The sequence below is a fragment of the Amblyomma mixtum genome, chromosome 10, assembly GCF_055824585.1.
Source record: "Amblyomma mixtum isolate Tamu chromosome 10, ASM5582458v1, whole genome shotgun sequence".
NCBI classification, from domain to species: domain Eukaryota; kingdom Metazoa; phylum Arthropoda; class Arachnida; order Ixodida; family Ixodidae; genus Amblyomma; species Amblyomma mixtum.
This window is the reverse complement of record NC_143021.1, coordinates 82,506,468-82,524,293: the sequence shown is the minus strand read 5'-3', so window position 1 is coordinate 82,524,293 and position 17,826 is coordinate 82,506,468. Positions and strand designations below refer to the sequence as shown.

Here is a 17,826-nt window from a genome sequence, read left to right as displayed (position 1 = left end):
TTGTGCGTTTGTAGGCCCGCAAACACTTAGCAACGCACGGGGCCGGTACAATGCCTGTATATGTGGCTATGCCTCTGGAATTTGTAACATTGTGTTGCTGCTCCAATATATTCAGTTTTTCTTAATTCGAGAATTTCGACATGAGGCATAAGTTCCGAAAGGGGGAATGCAATGCAGGAGATAGAAAGTTAAAGGAAGCTGTGTAGTCTAATTTCACTGAGGTGGTTGCAGAGGTAGCCGGTGTAGTGATTGTCTATTGTCCAGTTCTCATAATCACATATGTGGTTGCATCACAGGCCCACCCCCCTGAGGAGCAGTTTTCTAAGAGGAGACGTTGCTGGGCACGTCCACAACAAGTGCCGCACACCAAAAAAGTCCTGTGCAGCGCACGTATTCAATTACAGGGTAAGTTGTGGGTTAACTACAGAATGGAAGCGTAACTGGATTGGGCATTGGTGCATCTTTAGCGAATTCCAAAATAAAGAGCGATGACGCACCTCTTTGACCTTGCCACCATCTTCAGGAGCGTACGCGGTTAGCCTCCTTGCTAAGAGGACGCCTTTAATATTATTCTCTAAAAACGTCAAGGACGCAAAGTGGGTCAACACCGGTTAATACTGCCTCGTCTACAACAATAGCCGCTCGGTGGCTGTTCGGCACGCAGCTCGTGCGCCACGCTGTTCGCTGCTGAAGAAGACGAAACTGGCCGTTCCATCCTGGCCGTCTCGGTGTGCGCTGGCATCTGCTGTCGCATCTGCCGTGCGCTGCCGTCTAGACGCGGCGCTACCTGTACCAACTGCTACGTGACACTGGTGGAGGTTGCGGGCTCGACGTCCCATGTCCAACACCTCTTCAGACAGCCGCTCATCGAGTCCCGACCAGCTACCGCTTGTCTGCACGCCTGTTCACCGCAGCAGCCGCCGCCTCCTGGGACTGGTCCCAGAGTTTGGTCTCCTACCAAAAGAGGCACGCACTCATCGACCTGGTGAGCATACCACCATGGCGCAGGCTAGCGCTTCAAACTTAACGCTACAGCAACCCCGCGTGCCATCCAGCTTCCATGGCGTCACCGTCGAAGACGTTGAAGACTGGCTTGACCAGTTTGAGCGGGTTGCCGATTTCAACCAATGGAGCCCTGCGCAGAAGCTGCGGAACGTGTATTTCGCCCTCGAAGACGGAGCCAAGATTTGGTTCGAGAACAGGGCGGCCGATCTCCAAAGCTGGGATACCTTCCGCCAGCAGGTCCGGGACACCTTTGCTAGCCCGGACCGCCGGGATTGTGCGCGGCGCCTCCTGGACGCTCGCGTCCAAAAGCCAAATGAGAGCGTTGCCATGTTCGCCGAGGACGTGACCCGTCTTTGTCGGCGCGCTGACCCAGATATGGCGTAATCCACGAAGCTCCGCCACCTGATGCAAGGTGTGAAGGACCAACTCTTCGCTGGTTTATCCGGAATCCCCCGCAGACGGTAGCCGACTTCATCAAAGAGGCGACCGCTATTGAGCGGGCCTTGCATCAGCGCTGCCGCCGAAATGACTCCTTGTGCGGTGAGCCAAGCGCCAGTGCGGCTTCTTTGAGCGTGTCCAGCGACAATGCTTCACTGCGTGAGCTCATACGCGCGGTGGTCCGTGAAGAGCTGCAGAAACTGATCCTTGCCTCGTCTTATCCGACGGCTGCGGCTCTTACCGAGGTTGTGCGCGGCGAGATTCGCCAAGCATTTTCACCGCCTCCTCCAGTCATGCCGGAGCCACGGCCCATGAGCTACGCCGCGGCTCTCCGTTCCAAGTTGCCACCTGTGCAACGCTTGCCGTACCACCCGCCGCCGCCAACCGGTCCGCCACCGTCATTCTACCAGCGGCCTCAGCGAGGACCTGCCATGCGTCCACCGGCCCGGAAGGCGGCTGTTTGGCGCACTTCTCATCAGCAGCCACTCTGTTACCATTGCGGGGAAGCCGGCCACCTGTATCGTCGTTGGCCCTACCGTGAAATCGGCCTCCGGGGTTTCCCACGTGACGCTCCCTGTCCCCGTTTCGGTGAGCGACCACACGAAATAGAGGAGTACCTTGCTGCCCATGACACCACCCCTACCCGCCGACCCCGATCTCCGTCTCCCGCACGCATGACGTCGCCCAGCCGCCAGGCTTTCTCAGATGGACTGCGGGGCCGGTCTCCGAGCCCGCGCCGGGAAAACTAAAAGCGGCGACCTCAGGGGGGAAGGTTGCTGACAGCGGATATAACGAAGACCCCCGAACGCCACCGGAGCGCGATGCCGAGATCTCGATTCCGCCGCAGCCCGATTCTGTGACCCCGAGTTTCCCTGACACCGATGCAGTTAGCGCCGACCTCCGCATTCACGTTGACGGGCACCCAGTGACTGCTTTAGTCGATACAGGCGCGGACTTTTCGATAATAAGCAAGCACCTCGCGGATCGCCTCAGCAAGGTAAAGACAGCATGGGATGGAGCACAAATTCGTACTGCTGGCGGTCACCTCATGACGCCTATCGGAAGATGCACTGCTCGAGTCACCATTGCCAATTCTGCTTTTGTTGCCACTTTTGTTGTTCTGCCGCACTGCTGCAAAGACCTGATCCTCGGAATGGACTTTTTGCGTGAGCATGGTGCCATCATAAACCTTCCTGATCGTCTGGTAACATTTCCGACCCCTGGAACGATTTCAGCCGACACCGAACAACGCAGAGTGGCCCTGCGCATAATCGACGCCGATGTGACCGTGCCTCCGCGATCCTGTGCCCTCGTTACCGTCATTTGTACGACCGGTGCAGTGCTGATAGCGTAGCAGAACAGAACACTGCGCTTGTGCTCTCTCATGGGTCTGCATCGCCAGAGGTATCGTCACGCTACGGAACGGCCTGGCAGATGTCCTTCTAACCAATTTCGGGACCGAACGGCAACACATCGCCAAGGGCACTGCGGTCGCATACTTCGAGGGCATCGCCGAAACTAACGACTGCCTTGTCCTCCAGAGCGAAACGTCCAATTCTTCCAAACCTCAGTTGATCCTCGACGTGAACCCAGGCTTACCCCCAGCCGATAGGGAGAGCCTAGTCGGCCTCCTGCATCAGTTCCAAGACTGTTTCTCGTCTACGTCGGCAGTCAAAGAGACGCCTCTCGCTAAGCACCGCATCATTACGGACTACAGTACCCGACCAATTCGACAAAACCCATACCGTGCCTCACTACGGGAGCGTGAAGCCATAGCTGAACAAGTCCAAGAGATGCTGCAGGATGGTGTTATTCAGCCATCGAGGAGCCCGGGGGCTTCGCCTGTGGTTTTGGTTAAGAAGAAGGATGGTAGCCTGCGATTTTGCGTTGACTACCGGAAGCTTAACCAGGTTACCAAGAAAGACGTCTACCCGTTACCACGCATTGACGACTCTCTTGACCGGCTGCGGCACGCGCGCTACTTTTCTTCGCTGGACTTAAAAAGTGGTTACTGGCAGATCTAAGTTGACGAGCAGGATCGCGAGAAGACAGCGTTCGTGACGCCGGATGGCCTTTATGAGTTCAAGGTCCTTCTTTTCGGTTTGTGTTCAGCTCCGGCAACATTTCAGAGAATGATGGACGCTGTTTTGTCGGGCCTGAAATGGCAGACGTGCTTGGTATACCTGGACGACGTTGTTGTATTTTCGCCAACGTTCGAAGAACACCTCCAGCGCCTCTTGACCGTGCTACAGGCTATAAGATCTGCCGGCCTGACGTTGAAGCCCGAGAAATACCACTTTGGTTATGAGGAGCTCCTTTTCCTGGGTCATGTCCTCAGCCATCGTGGAGTCCGGCCGGATCCTGCTAAAACAGCTGCCGTCGCCAACTTTCCCACTCCTTCGGACAAGAAAACGGTCCGGCGTTTTTTGGGCCTTTGCGCGTATTACCGGCGGTTCATTGCCAACTTTTCCCGACTTGCTGCACCGTTGACGCATCTTACAAGAGAGGACGTCCCACGCGCGTGGACAGAACAGCAGCAGCAGGCATTTGATGAATTACGGCGACGCTTGCAAACCACCCCTGTCCTTGTTCATTTCGATTCTCGTGCGGAGACTCTGGTCCACATAGATGCCAGCAACGTGGGCCTCGGTGCTGTACTCGTCCAATGGCAGGACGGCGCTAAGCGCGTGATAGCATACGCCAACCGCACTCTGTCTCGTGCTAAATCTAATTATTCCACGACCAAAAAAGAATGCCTTGCCGTGGTATGGGCTGTGACGATATTTTGACCTCACCTGTACGGCCGGCATTTTCAAGTTGTAACCGACCACCACTCTCTCTGCTGGTTGGCGAACTTACGGGATCCCTCTGGCCACCTTGCGCGTTGGAGCTCACGTCTTCAGGAGTTCGACATGTCCATCGTGTATAAATCAAGGCGCCAGCACAACGATGCCGACTGCTTGTCCAGATATCCAGTCGAGGCTGCGCACGACGACGACGAACGGGACTTTCCTCTCATCGCAGCCGTAGACGCAGCGACTATTTCCAGTCAGCAACGTGAGGACCCGGCGCTGAAACCTCTCATCGACTTCCTGGAAGCACGTACCATGGAGGTTCCCCAGCCCTTCGCAAGAACCCAGTCCTCCTTTTGTCTGCACAACAACGTGCTGTACAAAGCCAACTTTTCTCCAACCGGAAGCGACTACCTCCTCGTCGTTCCAGCGAATCTCCGTGAAGAAATCTTGCAGGGGTGTCATGACGAGCCCACCGCAGGTCACCTCGGCTATGCCCGCACTCTGACTCGGATCAAAAAGAGCTATTGCTCGCCTAAGCTTATGCCGACTGTACGACACTATGTGCGCACGTGCCGTAATTGTCAACGACGAAAAACACCCCCTGTCAAGCCAGCTGGACTTTTACATCCCGTTCAACTGCTAAGACTCCCGTTTGAGCAAGTTGGCATGGACCTTCTCGGCCCTTTTCCAACTTCAGTTCAGTTCAGTTCAGTTTATTTACCTTAAAGGCCCCCTTTCGGGGGTATTACATAAGGGGTGGGATCTTAATAAAATGAGCAAACAAAACAGCGAATATTATTTAGCACTGAAGGTGATCGGTTACATGTTCTTGAAAAGTAGAGGATGAACCGATGTTGACGATGTCACGGGGTAGGCCGTTCCAGTCCGTTGCTGCTCGAAAGAAAAATGAAGCAGAAAAGGTGGCAGTATGCGATGGTGGCCGGGCAACCTGTAGGGGATGACTGGTGCGGTGAGATATGCGTGCGGCAGCTGTGATATACGGTGACCGATTGAGGGAAGAATGGAATAATTTGTGATAAAGGGTGAGACTTGAAATGCGACGACGGAACGAAAGGGGCGGTAGTCCTGATAATGCTTTCAATGAAGAAATGCTGACGTCATATGAGTATGAAGAGTGGATGAATCGAGTGGCACGATTTTGGACAGCTTCTAATGCATTAATTAAATAAGTTTGGTGCGGGCTCCATATGGCAGATGCATATTCTAATTTTGGTCTGATGAGCGATTTATATGCGAGTAATTTTACGTGTTGAGGGGCAAGGCGGAGATGGCGCTTGAGAAAACCAAGCGTTTTATTCGATGCTGAAATGATGTTGCCAATATGGGTGCGCCAAGATAAATCACAAGACAAGGTGACTCCTAGATACTTATAAGATGGTACTGAATCAATCGAGGTGTTAGAAATGGAATATTGGAAGCGATGCGGGCTATGACGACGAGAGAAGGATAAGAGTTTGCATTTATTAGGATTTAGGGACATGAGCCAGTTGTTACACCAATTAAGTACGCTGTTAAGATCGGTTTGAAGACTAAGTTGATCACGAGAGTTATTAATAGTGCGGTAAATAACACAGTCGTCAGCGAACATTCGAATACTGCAGGAAACGTGGTCAGGTAAATCATTAATATATATTAAAAAGAGTAATGGACCGAGTACAGATCCTTGCGGAACGCCTGATGTAACCGGGAGGCTGTTAGACAGGTGGCCATTAGCAAAGACTGATTGAGAACGATTAGTGAGAAACTGCTCAATCCACTGTAGTATGTTAGGATGTAAGTTCAGCTGTGCAAGTTTTACTAATAAACGACGGTGGGGAATTTTGTCAAAAGCTTTTGCAAAATCTAGAAATATGGCATCAGTCTGTATGTTACGGTCAAGATTAGTGTGCAAGTCGTGAAGGAACAACGCTAATTGGTTTTCACAAGAGAGGCCCTTACGAAACCCATGTTGTGAAGAATGGAAGAAATCGTTTGAGTCTAAGAAACTTATGATCTGAGAGTAGATGACATGTTCCATGATTTTGCAGGGTACGCTAGTTAATGAAATGGGGCGATAATTCATGGGGGAGTCTCTGTTACCTGATTTGTGGACTGGAACGACCTTCCCCGTTTTCCAGTCATCTGGAATGATCCCTGAAGAGAGCGATTGCGAAAAAATCAAAGATAAGTAGGCTGCACATGTTGATTTCACATTTTTAAGCAGTTTTGTATTAATCATGTCCATACCAGCTGATGATGAGAGTTTCATGTTATCAATTATGGAAGCGATACCATCAGCGAGGAATGTGATAGCTGGCATGATGGCTTCTGTGTTGAGCGATGGTAACTGTGAAGGCATGTCAAATTCACTCGTGAAAACAGATGCAAATGCGTTATTAAATATTTCTGCGCATTCATCGTTAGTAACCGCTTCGTGCAAGTCGTTAGTGAGTGTAATATCATGAGTGTGCTTAGGATTTAAAACCTGCCAGAATTGTCTAGGATTGCTGATTAGTAGCTTCGGTAAGTCAGTGTGATAAAATGAGCGCCTGGCGCTACGAACTGCAAGTAAGTATGATTTCTCAGATGCAAGGTATTTTTCCCAAGCGGCTTGATTATCAGTGTGTTTGGCTGAACGAAACAGGCGTTTCTTCTTGTTTTCTAGACGTTTTAGATGCTTAGTAAACCATGGCTTATTGCGGTTATTTTGGAAATATACCCTGGGGATAAACATATTAGAGAGCATATTTAACTTATTTTTGAATATCAACCAGTTTTCGTGAACAGAGTGATTGTCGAATGTGGATTGGTACTCTGAAAAGAACATGTTAAGGTCTTCAGTTATTGCATCGTAATTCCCTTTATCGTACAGATTTATTGTTTTTCTGGATGGGTGCTTCTGAGCTGGGGTAAATGAAAATAGAGCATGTAAGATTTTATGGTCGCTGATTTCTGGAAGATAACTAATGGATGATAGGTACTCAGGGCTATTAGTTAGTATTAGGTCAAGGGTGTTTGCGGTTGCATGCGTGACACGAGTAGGTTCCGAGACTAACTGTGTGAGGTTAAAATTTAAACAGACATCAATGAAGTTCTTGGCTTCTGTATTGCATGTTAATGAGGAAGTGCCTAAACTCTGCCAATCAATGTCCGGATAATTGAAGTCCCCGAAAAGGAGAATGCGCGCATTTGGGTATTTAACAACAAGATGATTTATGGTATCATTCAGATGTCGACAGAAGTTTGGATTTGACTGCGGGGGCCTATAACAAACGCCAAGAAGTACTGTTACAGGGGGAGTGCGAATAATTAGCCATAATGATTCCATATCAGATGTGACGTGTGCAATAGAGCATGATAAACCTCGGTGAATTGCAACAAGAACACCGCCCCCCCGTGAGTCTTTCCGATCGTTTCGGTAGACGTTGAATTCCGGTAAGTCAGTTAAAACTTCAGCGTCGGACACGTTACTGTTTAACCAAGTTTCAGTTAGTATAAGTATATTGCTCCTGGATGACGAAATTACGTTGGATATGAGTTCACGCTTTGGGAGGAAGCTGCGGATGTTAGTGTATATCACGGAAAACGAGAGAACATTTGAGGAAATATTTGAGGGTGTCGCGCGCTGGCGTTTTATTGGTGTAGGGTGAAGGGACGATTGCTACGCGAGTTGCTTTACGGTGTTAGATGAAGTGTCAAAAATATAACGGTTCGAGCCGATGTGAAGTGTTTTAAATCGCAAGGAAAATTTGGCAGACCGGGCTTTAGCAAATGCAACTAGTTGTTTTCGCGCGTGACGAACGGCATGCGAGAAGTCCTCTCCAACACTATAAACCGTGTCTTTCAGATTCCGCCCATTTGATAGGAGGGATTCTTTAGTTTTGCTACTTGTGAATTTCACGATTATGGGACGATTTTTATCTTGTGAGTGACGACCGAGGCGATGAGCTCTTTCTATTTCTTGAGGTTCCACAGTTATTTGAAGGTTATTCCGGCAAACATCAATGATTAGTTTTTCAGATTCTGCCCACGTTTCGTTATCAGTAGTGTCAGGGATACCATAGAAGATGAGATTGTTACGACGTGACCTGTTTTCAGCGTCATCTATGCGGGTTTCTAGTTCCTGGATTATACGCGCCATGTTGCTTGTGTCAGCCTGCATCTTTTCAATGTCGTTTCGAAGGGGAAGTAGTGCTTGGTAGTGTGTTTCCAGGTCGGTCATACGGTTGCTTAAATCGGTTATGGTTTTATCCGTAGTAGTGAGCTGGGATTTCAGTCCTTGTACTTCGGCTATTAGTTGGGTTTGGCCTGCGGTTAGTTTCTGGAGTTCCGCGAGTACTGCACTGTTGTTGTTAGGACCAGGGTTAGTTTCGATATCTCCTGATAACAATAGCAAGGAATGAACAACAGTGGCACACTCGGCGGCAATGGCAACACAGCACTGTGGGCTCGGGAACTGCACCAGAACATAATTGCTTGATCTTTTGGCAAATAAGGAATATGATTTACTAACCTGCATCGCAAAGATTAGCGGATTAGATGGCTGCGCTGAGGTGCAGTCACCGAGCCCACAGAACGGTGCCGGTGGCGGGGGCGCTTTTATATGGGGCGAAGCTGTTGATGTCCGTGATGATGCGGCCGTCCAAGATTCCTTCGGCGCCGGCAGCCACTGTTCCTCTGTTGTCGCAGCAGACATCCGGGGCGGGCAGCTGACGAGCGGCAAGCGGTAGCGTCCCGGCTCGTCACTGGAGCATGGTGGTGCCCAGTCAAACGACGCACCCGAAAGAATGCTTGCCAAGGTCGGCAACAGTAGGCTGACGAACAGCTGGTTGATCGTCTGCATCGCAAAGATTAGCGGATTAGATGGCTGCGCTGAGGTGCAGTCACCGAGCCCACAGAACGGTGCCGGTGGCGGGGGCGCTTTTATATGGGGCGAAGCTGTTGATGTCCGTGATGATGCGGCCGTCCAAGATTCCTTCGGCGCCGGCAGCCACTGTTCCTCTGTTGTCGCAGCAGACATCCGGGGCGGGCAGCTGACGAGCGGCAAGCGGTAGCGTCCCGGCTCGTCACTGGAGCATGGTGGTGCCCAGTCAAACGACGCACCCGAAAGAATGCTTGCCAAGGTCGGCAACAGTAGGCTGACGACCAGCTGGTTGATCGTCTGCATCGCAAAGATTAGCGGATTAGATGGCTGCGCTGAGGTGCAGTCACCGAGCCCACAGAACGGTGCCGGTGGCGGGGGCGCTTTTATATGGGGCGAAGCTGTTGATGTCCGTGATGATGCGGCCGTCCAAGATTCCTTCGGCGCCGGCAGCCACTGTTCCTCTGTTGTCGCAGCAGACATCCGGGGCGGGCAGCTGACGAGCGGCAAGCGGTAGCGTCCCGGCTCGTCACTGGAGCATGGTGGTGCCCAGTCAAACGACGCACCCGAAAGAATGCTTGCCAAGGTCGGCAACAGTAGGCTGACGAACAGCTGGTTGATCGTCTGCATCGCAAAGATTAGCGGATTTGATGGCTGCGCTGAGGTGCAGTCACCGAGCCCACAGAACGGTGCCGGTGGCGGGGGCGCTTTTATATGGGGCGAAGCTGTTGATGTCCGTGATGATGCGGCCGTCCAAGATTCCTTCGGCGCCGGCAGCCACTGTTCCTCTGTTGTCGCAGCAGACATCCGGGGCGGGCAGCTGACGAGCGGCAAGCGGTAGCGTCCCGGCTCGTCACTGGAGCATGGTGGTGCCCAGTCAAACGACGCACCCGAAAGAATGCTTGCCAAGGTCGGCAACAGTAGGCTGACGAACAGCTGGTTGATCGTCTGCATCGCAAAGATTAGCGGATTAGATGGCTGCGCTGAGGTGCAGTCACCGAGCCCATCTTCGGGAAGCCGGTGGATTATCGTCGCCACAGATTACCTTACGCGCTACGCTGAAACCAAGGCCCTCCAGCGCGGCACAGCAGCCGAGGCTGCGAAATTTTCCGTGGAACGCATCGTCCTCCGGCATGGCGCTCCAGCACTAATTATCACGGATAGAGGCACCGCTTTCACTGCCAAAACTCTTGGAATCCTCATGCGGCTGAGTGGCACTACTCACAGGAAAACAACCGCCTACCATCCCCAGACAAATGGCCTGACCGAGCGCCTCAACAAAACTCTCGTCGGCATGCTGTCCATGTATGTTGACGTTGAGCATCGATCCTGGGACGATGTCCTGCCATATATTACTTTCACGTATAACACGGCTCAACAGGAAACCACGCGGAGGACGCCCTTCTGTCTGTTGTACGGCCGCGAAGTGTCGACAATGTTGGAAGCAATGCTGCCCCATGATGGCCGCGACCCCGACGTTGGCGCCGAGGAGTTCACGCTTCGCGCAGAAGAAGCTCGACAACTTACAAGTGTGCGCATCCTGAACCAACAAGACCGTGACGCCCGACGTTACAACCGCCGCCACAGACTGATGACGTTCGCCCCGGACGATAAAGAGTGGGTATAAACCCCTATTCGACGCCGTGGTCTTTCCGAAAAACTGCTCAAGCAGTATTTCGGCCCCTACCGAGTTCTCCGTCAGATAAGCGACGTAACCTATGAAGTTCTGCCGGATGGGACTTCCCGCACTGCTCGCCGTCAGCAGAGACCAGAGATTGTTCATGTAGTGCGGATGAAGTCCTATTTTTCGCGAGACATTTAGTGACTAAGTGCTGCGCGTTATTCTTTTTTTTTCTTTCTCCCTATTTTCTTTTTAAAGCATCGGGCCGATGCTCGTTCCGAGAGGGAGGGTAATGCCGCATCTACAACAATAGCCGCTCGGTGGCTGTTCGGCACGCAGCTCGTGCGCCACGCTGTTCACTGCTGAAGTAGACGAAACTGGACGTTCCATCCTGGCCGTCTCGGTGTGCGCTGGCATATTCTCGGTGTTTGCGTTCCTCTGCCGTCTAGACGCGGCGCTACCTGTACCAACAGCTACGTGACAATATCTTGGTAGTGATCACTTCACCCTTAGCATCACCTTCCCGACGACATAACTAAAAAACAAAGCTAAAGGAATACAAACCACGGATTGGGACAAATTCAGAGAACTTCGCAACAAAACAGCTCCAAAAGAGATCTCTAACCTTAGCGACTGGGTTATCTCCCTGAATGAGGATGTCAGCTCCACTTGCATTGTGGTGCCAGTTGAGAAAGCGGAGCATATCGCGGACTCAAAACTCTTACGCCTGTGGCAGGCACAAAAAGGCCTCCTCAAACGTTGGAAGAAGCAAGAACTCAACAAGCGAGTCCGCAAAAAGATTGCTGAAATCGAGAGGCGAATTGAGGAACATACACTTACTCTCCAAACACAACGATGGAACCAAATATGTGAAGGCATCAACGGAAAGCTCGGAAATAAGAAGACATGGCATCTTCTAAGACACCTGCTTGACCCAGAACAAACACGTCCCGTGCAACAAAGTCAAGTGTTCAACCGTACAGGCTCATACATAAACATGAGGGTACAACTGAAGACAAAATCAAAGAGCTAGCAGAACGCTATCTAAACACGGATCAGGGTGACATACAACCAGACTACCGGGGCACTCCTAATCCAAAATTAGACGCAGACATCACAGAAAAAGGGGTCTGGTACGTAATTCGAAAACTGCACACGACATATGCGGCAGACCAGACAAAGTAACAAATAAGACTCTCAGGAAGTTAGACACAGCGTCGATCGCTCCGGTTGCAGACCTTATGAGCAAATACTGGCATGCACGCAACGTACCGCAAGAGTGGAAACACGCGAAAATCACTTTTATTCCTAAAGCGGGTAAGAAATTCAGCGCTGAGAATCTACGCACATATTCATAACGGCATGCCTAGGCAAACTAATAGAGCATGTCATCCTCAACAGGCTCCAAAACTATGTGGCGGACATGAACCTCCTACCAGAAACAATGTTAGGATTTAGGGCCCAAATATCTACCCAGGACATACACTTGCAGCTTAACAAAGACATAATTGAAGCTGATGAGGGAATATTATTAATGAAATCGACCGCCATTCCCTTCAAACTGATCTTGACGCTGTAACGGCTTGGTGTTCCTCCGGGATAATGTCTTTAAATGCATCTAAAACAAAGCTAATTTCGTTTACTAACCATTACACTCGAATTCCTACAGCCTACTCCCTGAATAACGACTGCGTAGAACTTACAAGAACTTAAAAGCACCTAGGAGCTCACTTTCAGTGTGATCTAACTTGGCCTTACCATATTAACACAATCTTAGCATCAGCAAATCGCGAACTCGGCCTTAGGCGTAATCTCAAACACACGCCTTCACACTTAAAAAAACTTGCTTATATCACGCTAATCCGCCCAAACATTGAGTACGCTTCTGCCATATGGGACCCTCAACAAGCATACATCATAAACAACATTAAATCCCTGCAAAACCATGCTGTTCGCTTCATTTTTTCAGATTATTCACGCTTCACCAGTGTCACAGCATTAAAACAACGTGCCGAGTTGGAACCACTATCATGTCGACGCCATTTCGCTCGCCTAACCTTGCTTCACAAACTGTATCGCCATCCTACCCTCCACGACGATTTCTTTTTGCCACACCCTGCAGTCTTTCCTCGGCGTGACCACGATAAGAAAATAAAACGTATAACATGCCGTTCATCGCTTTACGCGAAATATTTCATTCCTCGCACTATAATAGACTGGAATAACCTGCCATCACACATAGGTATTCAGATTAACTTACATTCCTTTCAGCATACGTTAAAGCAAACCATGGACTAACATTTTTTTATTGTTATTCTATTATGTGCATCTACTGAGTATTTTATTCTGCGCTGTTTGTTCTATTATTTGTGTACATTACTAGCCTTATTTCACATTTCTTTATTACATGTATTTTGTTTCAAGTGCCCGTGCCGTATTTTAATGCTTGTATCCCCCCCCCATTTTAATACCCTTGGACGAGGGCCCTTACGGGTATTGTTAATAAATAAATAAAGCTTTATTGGGTTCAGACCTTATAAAGTTTTTGACAACGTCACCCACAAAGCCATTTTGACAACCTTGTCGGAAATCAACCCCGGAGAAAGCACGTACAACTACATCAGATCCTTCCTCACCAACAGAACAGCAGTGATAACGGTCGGAACAATAGAGTCTGCCCCAATCACACTGGGAAGCAAAGGAACACCACAGGGCTTCGTCCTGTCCCCTTTCCTTTTTAACCTCTCCCTCATCAAAATTCGTCCCTAATTTGCACAAATCCCAGATCTACATCACACGTTCTATACAGATGACATCACGCTTTGGGTAACCAAAGCATGCGTAGGCTACATAGAAGACACACTCCAAGAAGCACTGGACGTCATTGAGGCATGTACATGGGAATCCGGCCTCACTTGTTAAGAGCAAAAATCGGAACTCTTCGTGATACGACATAAACAAAGAGGTCGGAGAACTACGACTTCCCCCCTTCAGATAAACGTCTATGTCAATGGACGATCCGTCAAAGAGATACAAACCATCAGAATACTGGGGTTGTATTTACAAACAAATGGAAGGAATAATGACACAGTCACTAAGCTAAAACGCACTGTAGAAGCGACGGCGCTATCAATCCGCTGCATAGCTAATCGAAGACAAAGGGTGAGGGAAAGAGATTTATGCTGACTAAGGCAGGCCTTTGCGCTAAGCAGAATACTCTATGCCACCCCTTATCTCAAACTTGCGAGAGCAGAAAAAGACAAATTGGATAGCGTGATACGGCAGGCCTAGAAAGCTGCGTTAGGACTCCCACTAAATGCCTCAGCCAAAAGGCTTATGAGGTTAGAAATATACAACAGCTACAATGAACTGATAGAAGCCCATTTAATGGCTCAAACAGCGAGATTGGCTAATTCCAGAACTGGCAGGAGTATTTCCTCCTGCAGGAGAACTGGCAGGAGTAAGGTGTGATTCGGGCATCACTAATCGGGGAAATAGAGAGGAGTATAAACCCGCCACGGGGCCGCAGAGTCTGTCGCCACGTGGTGATACGATACTACTTTCACATCAGGTCTCGTGTGTCTGGCGGGAAAGTTTGCATCCGTCGAGGAGTCCGCTGACGGGCGCTGCGCTCCCGTTCGTAGGTTGTGCCTTGGACGTCGAACCACTGCTTCATCTTCATGAAGTTAATTGTGGTGCTTGTTAGTCTAAATACAAAGAGGGAGCTGCTGTCGTGTCTGGAGTTCACATGCAGTTGCCCAATAGCAGAAATCACTTGCGCAGAGAATATGTGCACAGCATGCAGTATGTTAACTTTTTGGAGCGAAAGCTCCACTTCTCGAGCACAAATCTTGAAAGTCATGTTACGGCACAGGTATGGCCTTGATGCGGCCTCAATTAATAAAAAGCCAAAGAAAATTATGGCGCCGGTAGGAAAAGAACCCGGGCCTCCGGAATGCCAGAAAGGGACTCTTCCACTGCGCCACGACCGCTTTTTTTCTTTACTGTATGGAATTTAAACAGGCTAAGCTACTATTTGCTTTATGTACACTCGAACTGTACAGCGATCACTCCGCCACGACAGTTCTACTCTTGGGTCTGAATGAAGGCGTGTCTACTGAATGCATAGATGTCTAAGAAACGTACTGAGGCGTGCATGAAAATTCAGGGACACTTTGACTGTCTAAAGTGCGTAGAGGCGAAAGCGTTTTCCGCACCACTTTGACTGCTTCTGTGGCACTGGTGGCGTCAAATCTAATTGAGTACTAATTACTAAGTGATGACAAATTAATGGTTAATTACTGATTAATGCCTGAATACTAATTAAATGCTAATTAATGACGCTTAAGCTTCGCCTTTAGGAGTGGAACGCGAAAGCGTGTTGTAGCGCTGCCAGGGAGTCCACGGAACGCCACCACCCGTTCGGCGCGATGCCTTGCCGTTTGAACGCAACGCTTTTTGAGGAAAGGAAATGGCGCAGTAATTCTTTGTCATCTCGGTGGACACCTGAACCGCACCGTAGAGGAAGGGAGGAAGTAGGAGTGAAAGAAGAAAGACAAAGATGGCCCGTAATGAAGAAAATGAAAATTGTATTTGAGGAAAGGAAACTGTCTCACATATAGACAGTAACTGTCTCACATATCTCGGTGGACACCCGTCAAAATTCAGGGAGGGGGGGTGCACTTTTTTGACCTAAAGTGCGGTCACTGATGTGGGGTTAAGATGTTCAGCTTCACCTCTAAGAGTGGAACGCGACAGCGTCTTGCAACGCTGCCAGGGAGTCCACAGAACGCCATCGCCCATTCGTTTCTACACCTCGCTCGTCGGTAAATTGGCTTTTGAGGAAAGGAAATGTATCTGTCTCTCATATCTCGGTGGACATCTAAACCTCGCCGGAAGGGAAGGGAGGAGGATGGCAGTGAGCGAAGACACCGTATTCACTAGACGCGCCTTTGTTCATTCCAAACCATCGCGCTGGGATTTCGGAGTGGATAGCATGCTCGTCTCGCACTCCGAAGACCGGGGTTCGATTCCCGGGCTCGACCAATTTCCTACTCGGTTTTATTTAGTTATATGGCCTGACTAGAAAAGGTAATTAGGCTAGTTGGGTAATTAAGCAATTAATTAAGCTCAGTCCCACTTCGAGCATCACTATATGATCCCTTCAATTGGTTCCATGGTTACTAACCAAAGTACAATTGGACCCGTTTGAAAGCGTGACATTTCTGTCGAGAACTTCTGCTTACAACGATGAGACATTAAAGGCTTTCGCCTTAATAATTTAATTATGAGCATGTAAATTACAGGTATCCCAATTAAGCGAGTAACGAAGTACGTTTCCGGTAAATTTCCTTCGTGTATGGCGCGCAGTCGTAGCGCCATCATACGGCATCAAATAAAAACCACAACACGCAGTGTATGGCCATGGTCCAGCAGATGGCGCGCGTCTAGTGAACGCGCCGACGTCTTATTAGAAACGATCTTCGAGTTGTGTACTGAGGCGTTCATGAATACTCTAAGTATAAATTACAGGAGTTCCAATTAAGCTAGTGGCGAACAACGTTTCCGATGAATTTCCGTCCTGCATGAATGGATGGATTGAAGATAGGAGCCTCCCCTTTGAAATGGAGTGGTGGGAATTGTCACCATGCTCGGTTTCCCCTTTATTTTTGTTTAACGTTGTTGTAAACTGTCATTAAAATTCGCCATATACTTTCACTACGGTTTCCTACGAAAAAAATACAGAAACAAATACAGCGCCGCGCAGACATATCTCGCAAGCGCGCATCGTAAAACCGGGGAGAAGGAAACCCCGGAAAACGACTAGCCTTGTGTGTTGCGGATATTTCCACCATAGTTCGACGACACGGCACCAAAGAATTGCGTCAGCCCATCACGTCTAACTTTCTGGAATGTCGGAGACGTTTCTACTCGATGTTGACGGGGACGGCGTAGCCTTGCGTGTGCTAAGTGATGCCATTTCCCTCTTCGCTCGCGCGTCGGCGGCGGCGCCGCACCAGAAAGATCTCAAGAAGAACTCTAGTTTGGGCTAGTTGGTTCATGATTCAACAGGAAAATGGCGCAAAAGACGTGGACAAAAGAGACAAATGGCGCTGGTCCTGTCGTGTTTGTCTCTTTTGTCCACGTCTTTTGCGCCATTTTCCTGTTGAATCAGAAAGATCTCGTAGCCAGTCTCGGTGCCTGACCAATGGGGACGCGCGCACGGCGCGAGTAGGAGGAGATTGCACAGCCGATACAGTGAGTATACAATACAATACAATACAATACAATACAATACAAAGCCGCCGCGGTGGCTCAGCGGTTATGGTGCTCGGCTGCTGACCCAAAAGACGCGGGTTCGATCCCGGCCGCGGCGGCTAGAATTTCTTTGGAGGAGAAATTCTAGACGAAAGTGTACTGTGCGATGTCAGTGCACGTTAAAGAACCCCAGGTGGTCGAAATTTCCGGAGCCCTCCACTACGGCGTCTCTCATAGCCTTAGTCGCTTTAAACCCCATAAACCAAACCAAACAATACAATACAATACAATGCAATACAATCCTTATTCAACATCTCAAGGATGTTTGGAGTACAGACAAAAAGCCTGATAAAGGCTTGACTAGGCCCGCACCCCAATACAGACAAAAAGCCTGATAAAGGCTTGACTAGGCCCGCACCCCAATACATGGCAAACAGAGGCAGCGCATGGAAACAATAAAAAGAGAAAAAATAAGAAAAGAAAAGAAACAGCATTTGGATTTTGGGAACGCAATCTGCAGCTACTGCTGCAGTGATAAAAAATATGTATATAAGTGCATAAAGCAGACTAATAAGTGATAGTGAAACATATGCCAGTCCAAGTTGTACACGCATCAATGAGACATACAGGTAATGAAATTATTACATAACATATAGAAGCGTGCACGAACCTAGACTCCCGTATAAGATATGTGTGCGCGCCTCCCGTATGTGTGCGAGACTCCCGTATGTGCCCGCCTACCTTCGCGCGAACACCAACTGACGCGGAGCTCTCCTGTATATGAAGGGCGTTGACCGCTGTCTAAGCCCAAGCCGCCGTTCAAGCTTCAGGGAAGCGCGCCCGCTCGA

General features: G+C 49.5%; 1 protein-coding gene across 1 annotated transcript; it reads right to left on the bottom strand.

Annotated features, from left to right (window-relative positions):
• Positions 1-6,972: 6,972 nt before the first annotated feature.
• LOC149326292 (uncharacterized) lies at positions 6,973-9,231 on the bottom strand. The gene has a single exon (XM_089562964.1). The coding sequence runs from the start codon at positions 9,079-9,081 to the stop codon at positions 7,900-7,902; it is 1,182 nt and encodes a 393-aa protein (XP_089419090.1). The 5' UTR covers positions 9,082-9,231; the 3' UTR covers positions 6,973-7,899.
• Positions 9,232-17,826: the final 8,595 nt, after the last annotated feature.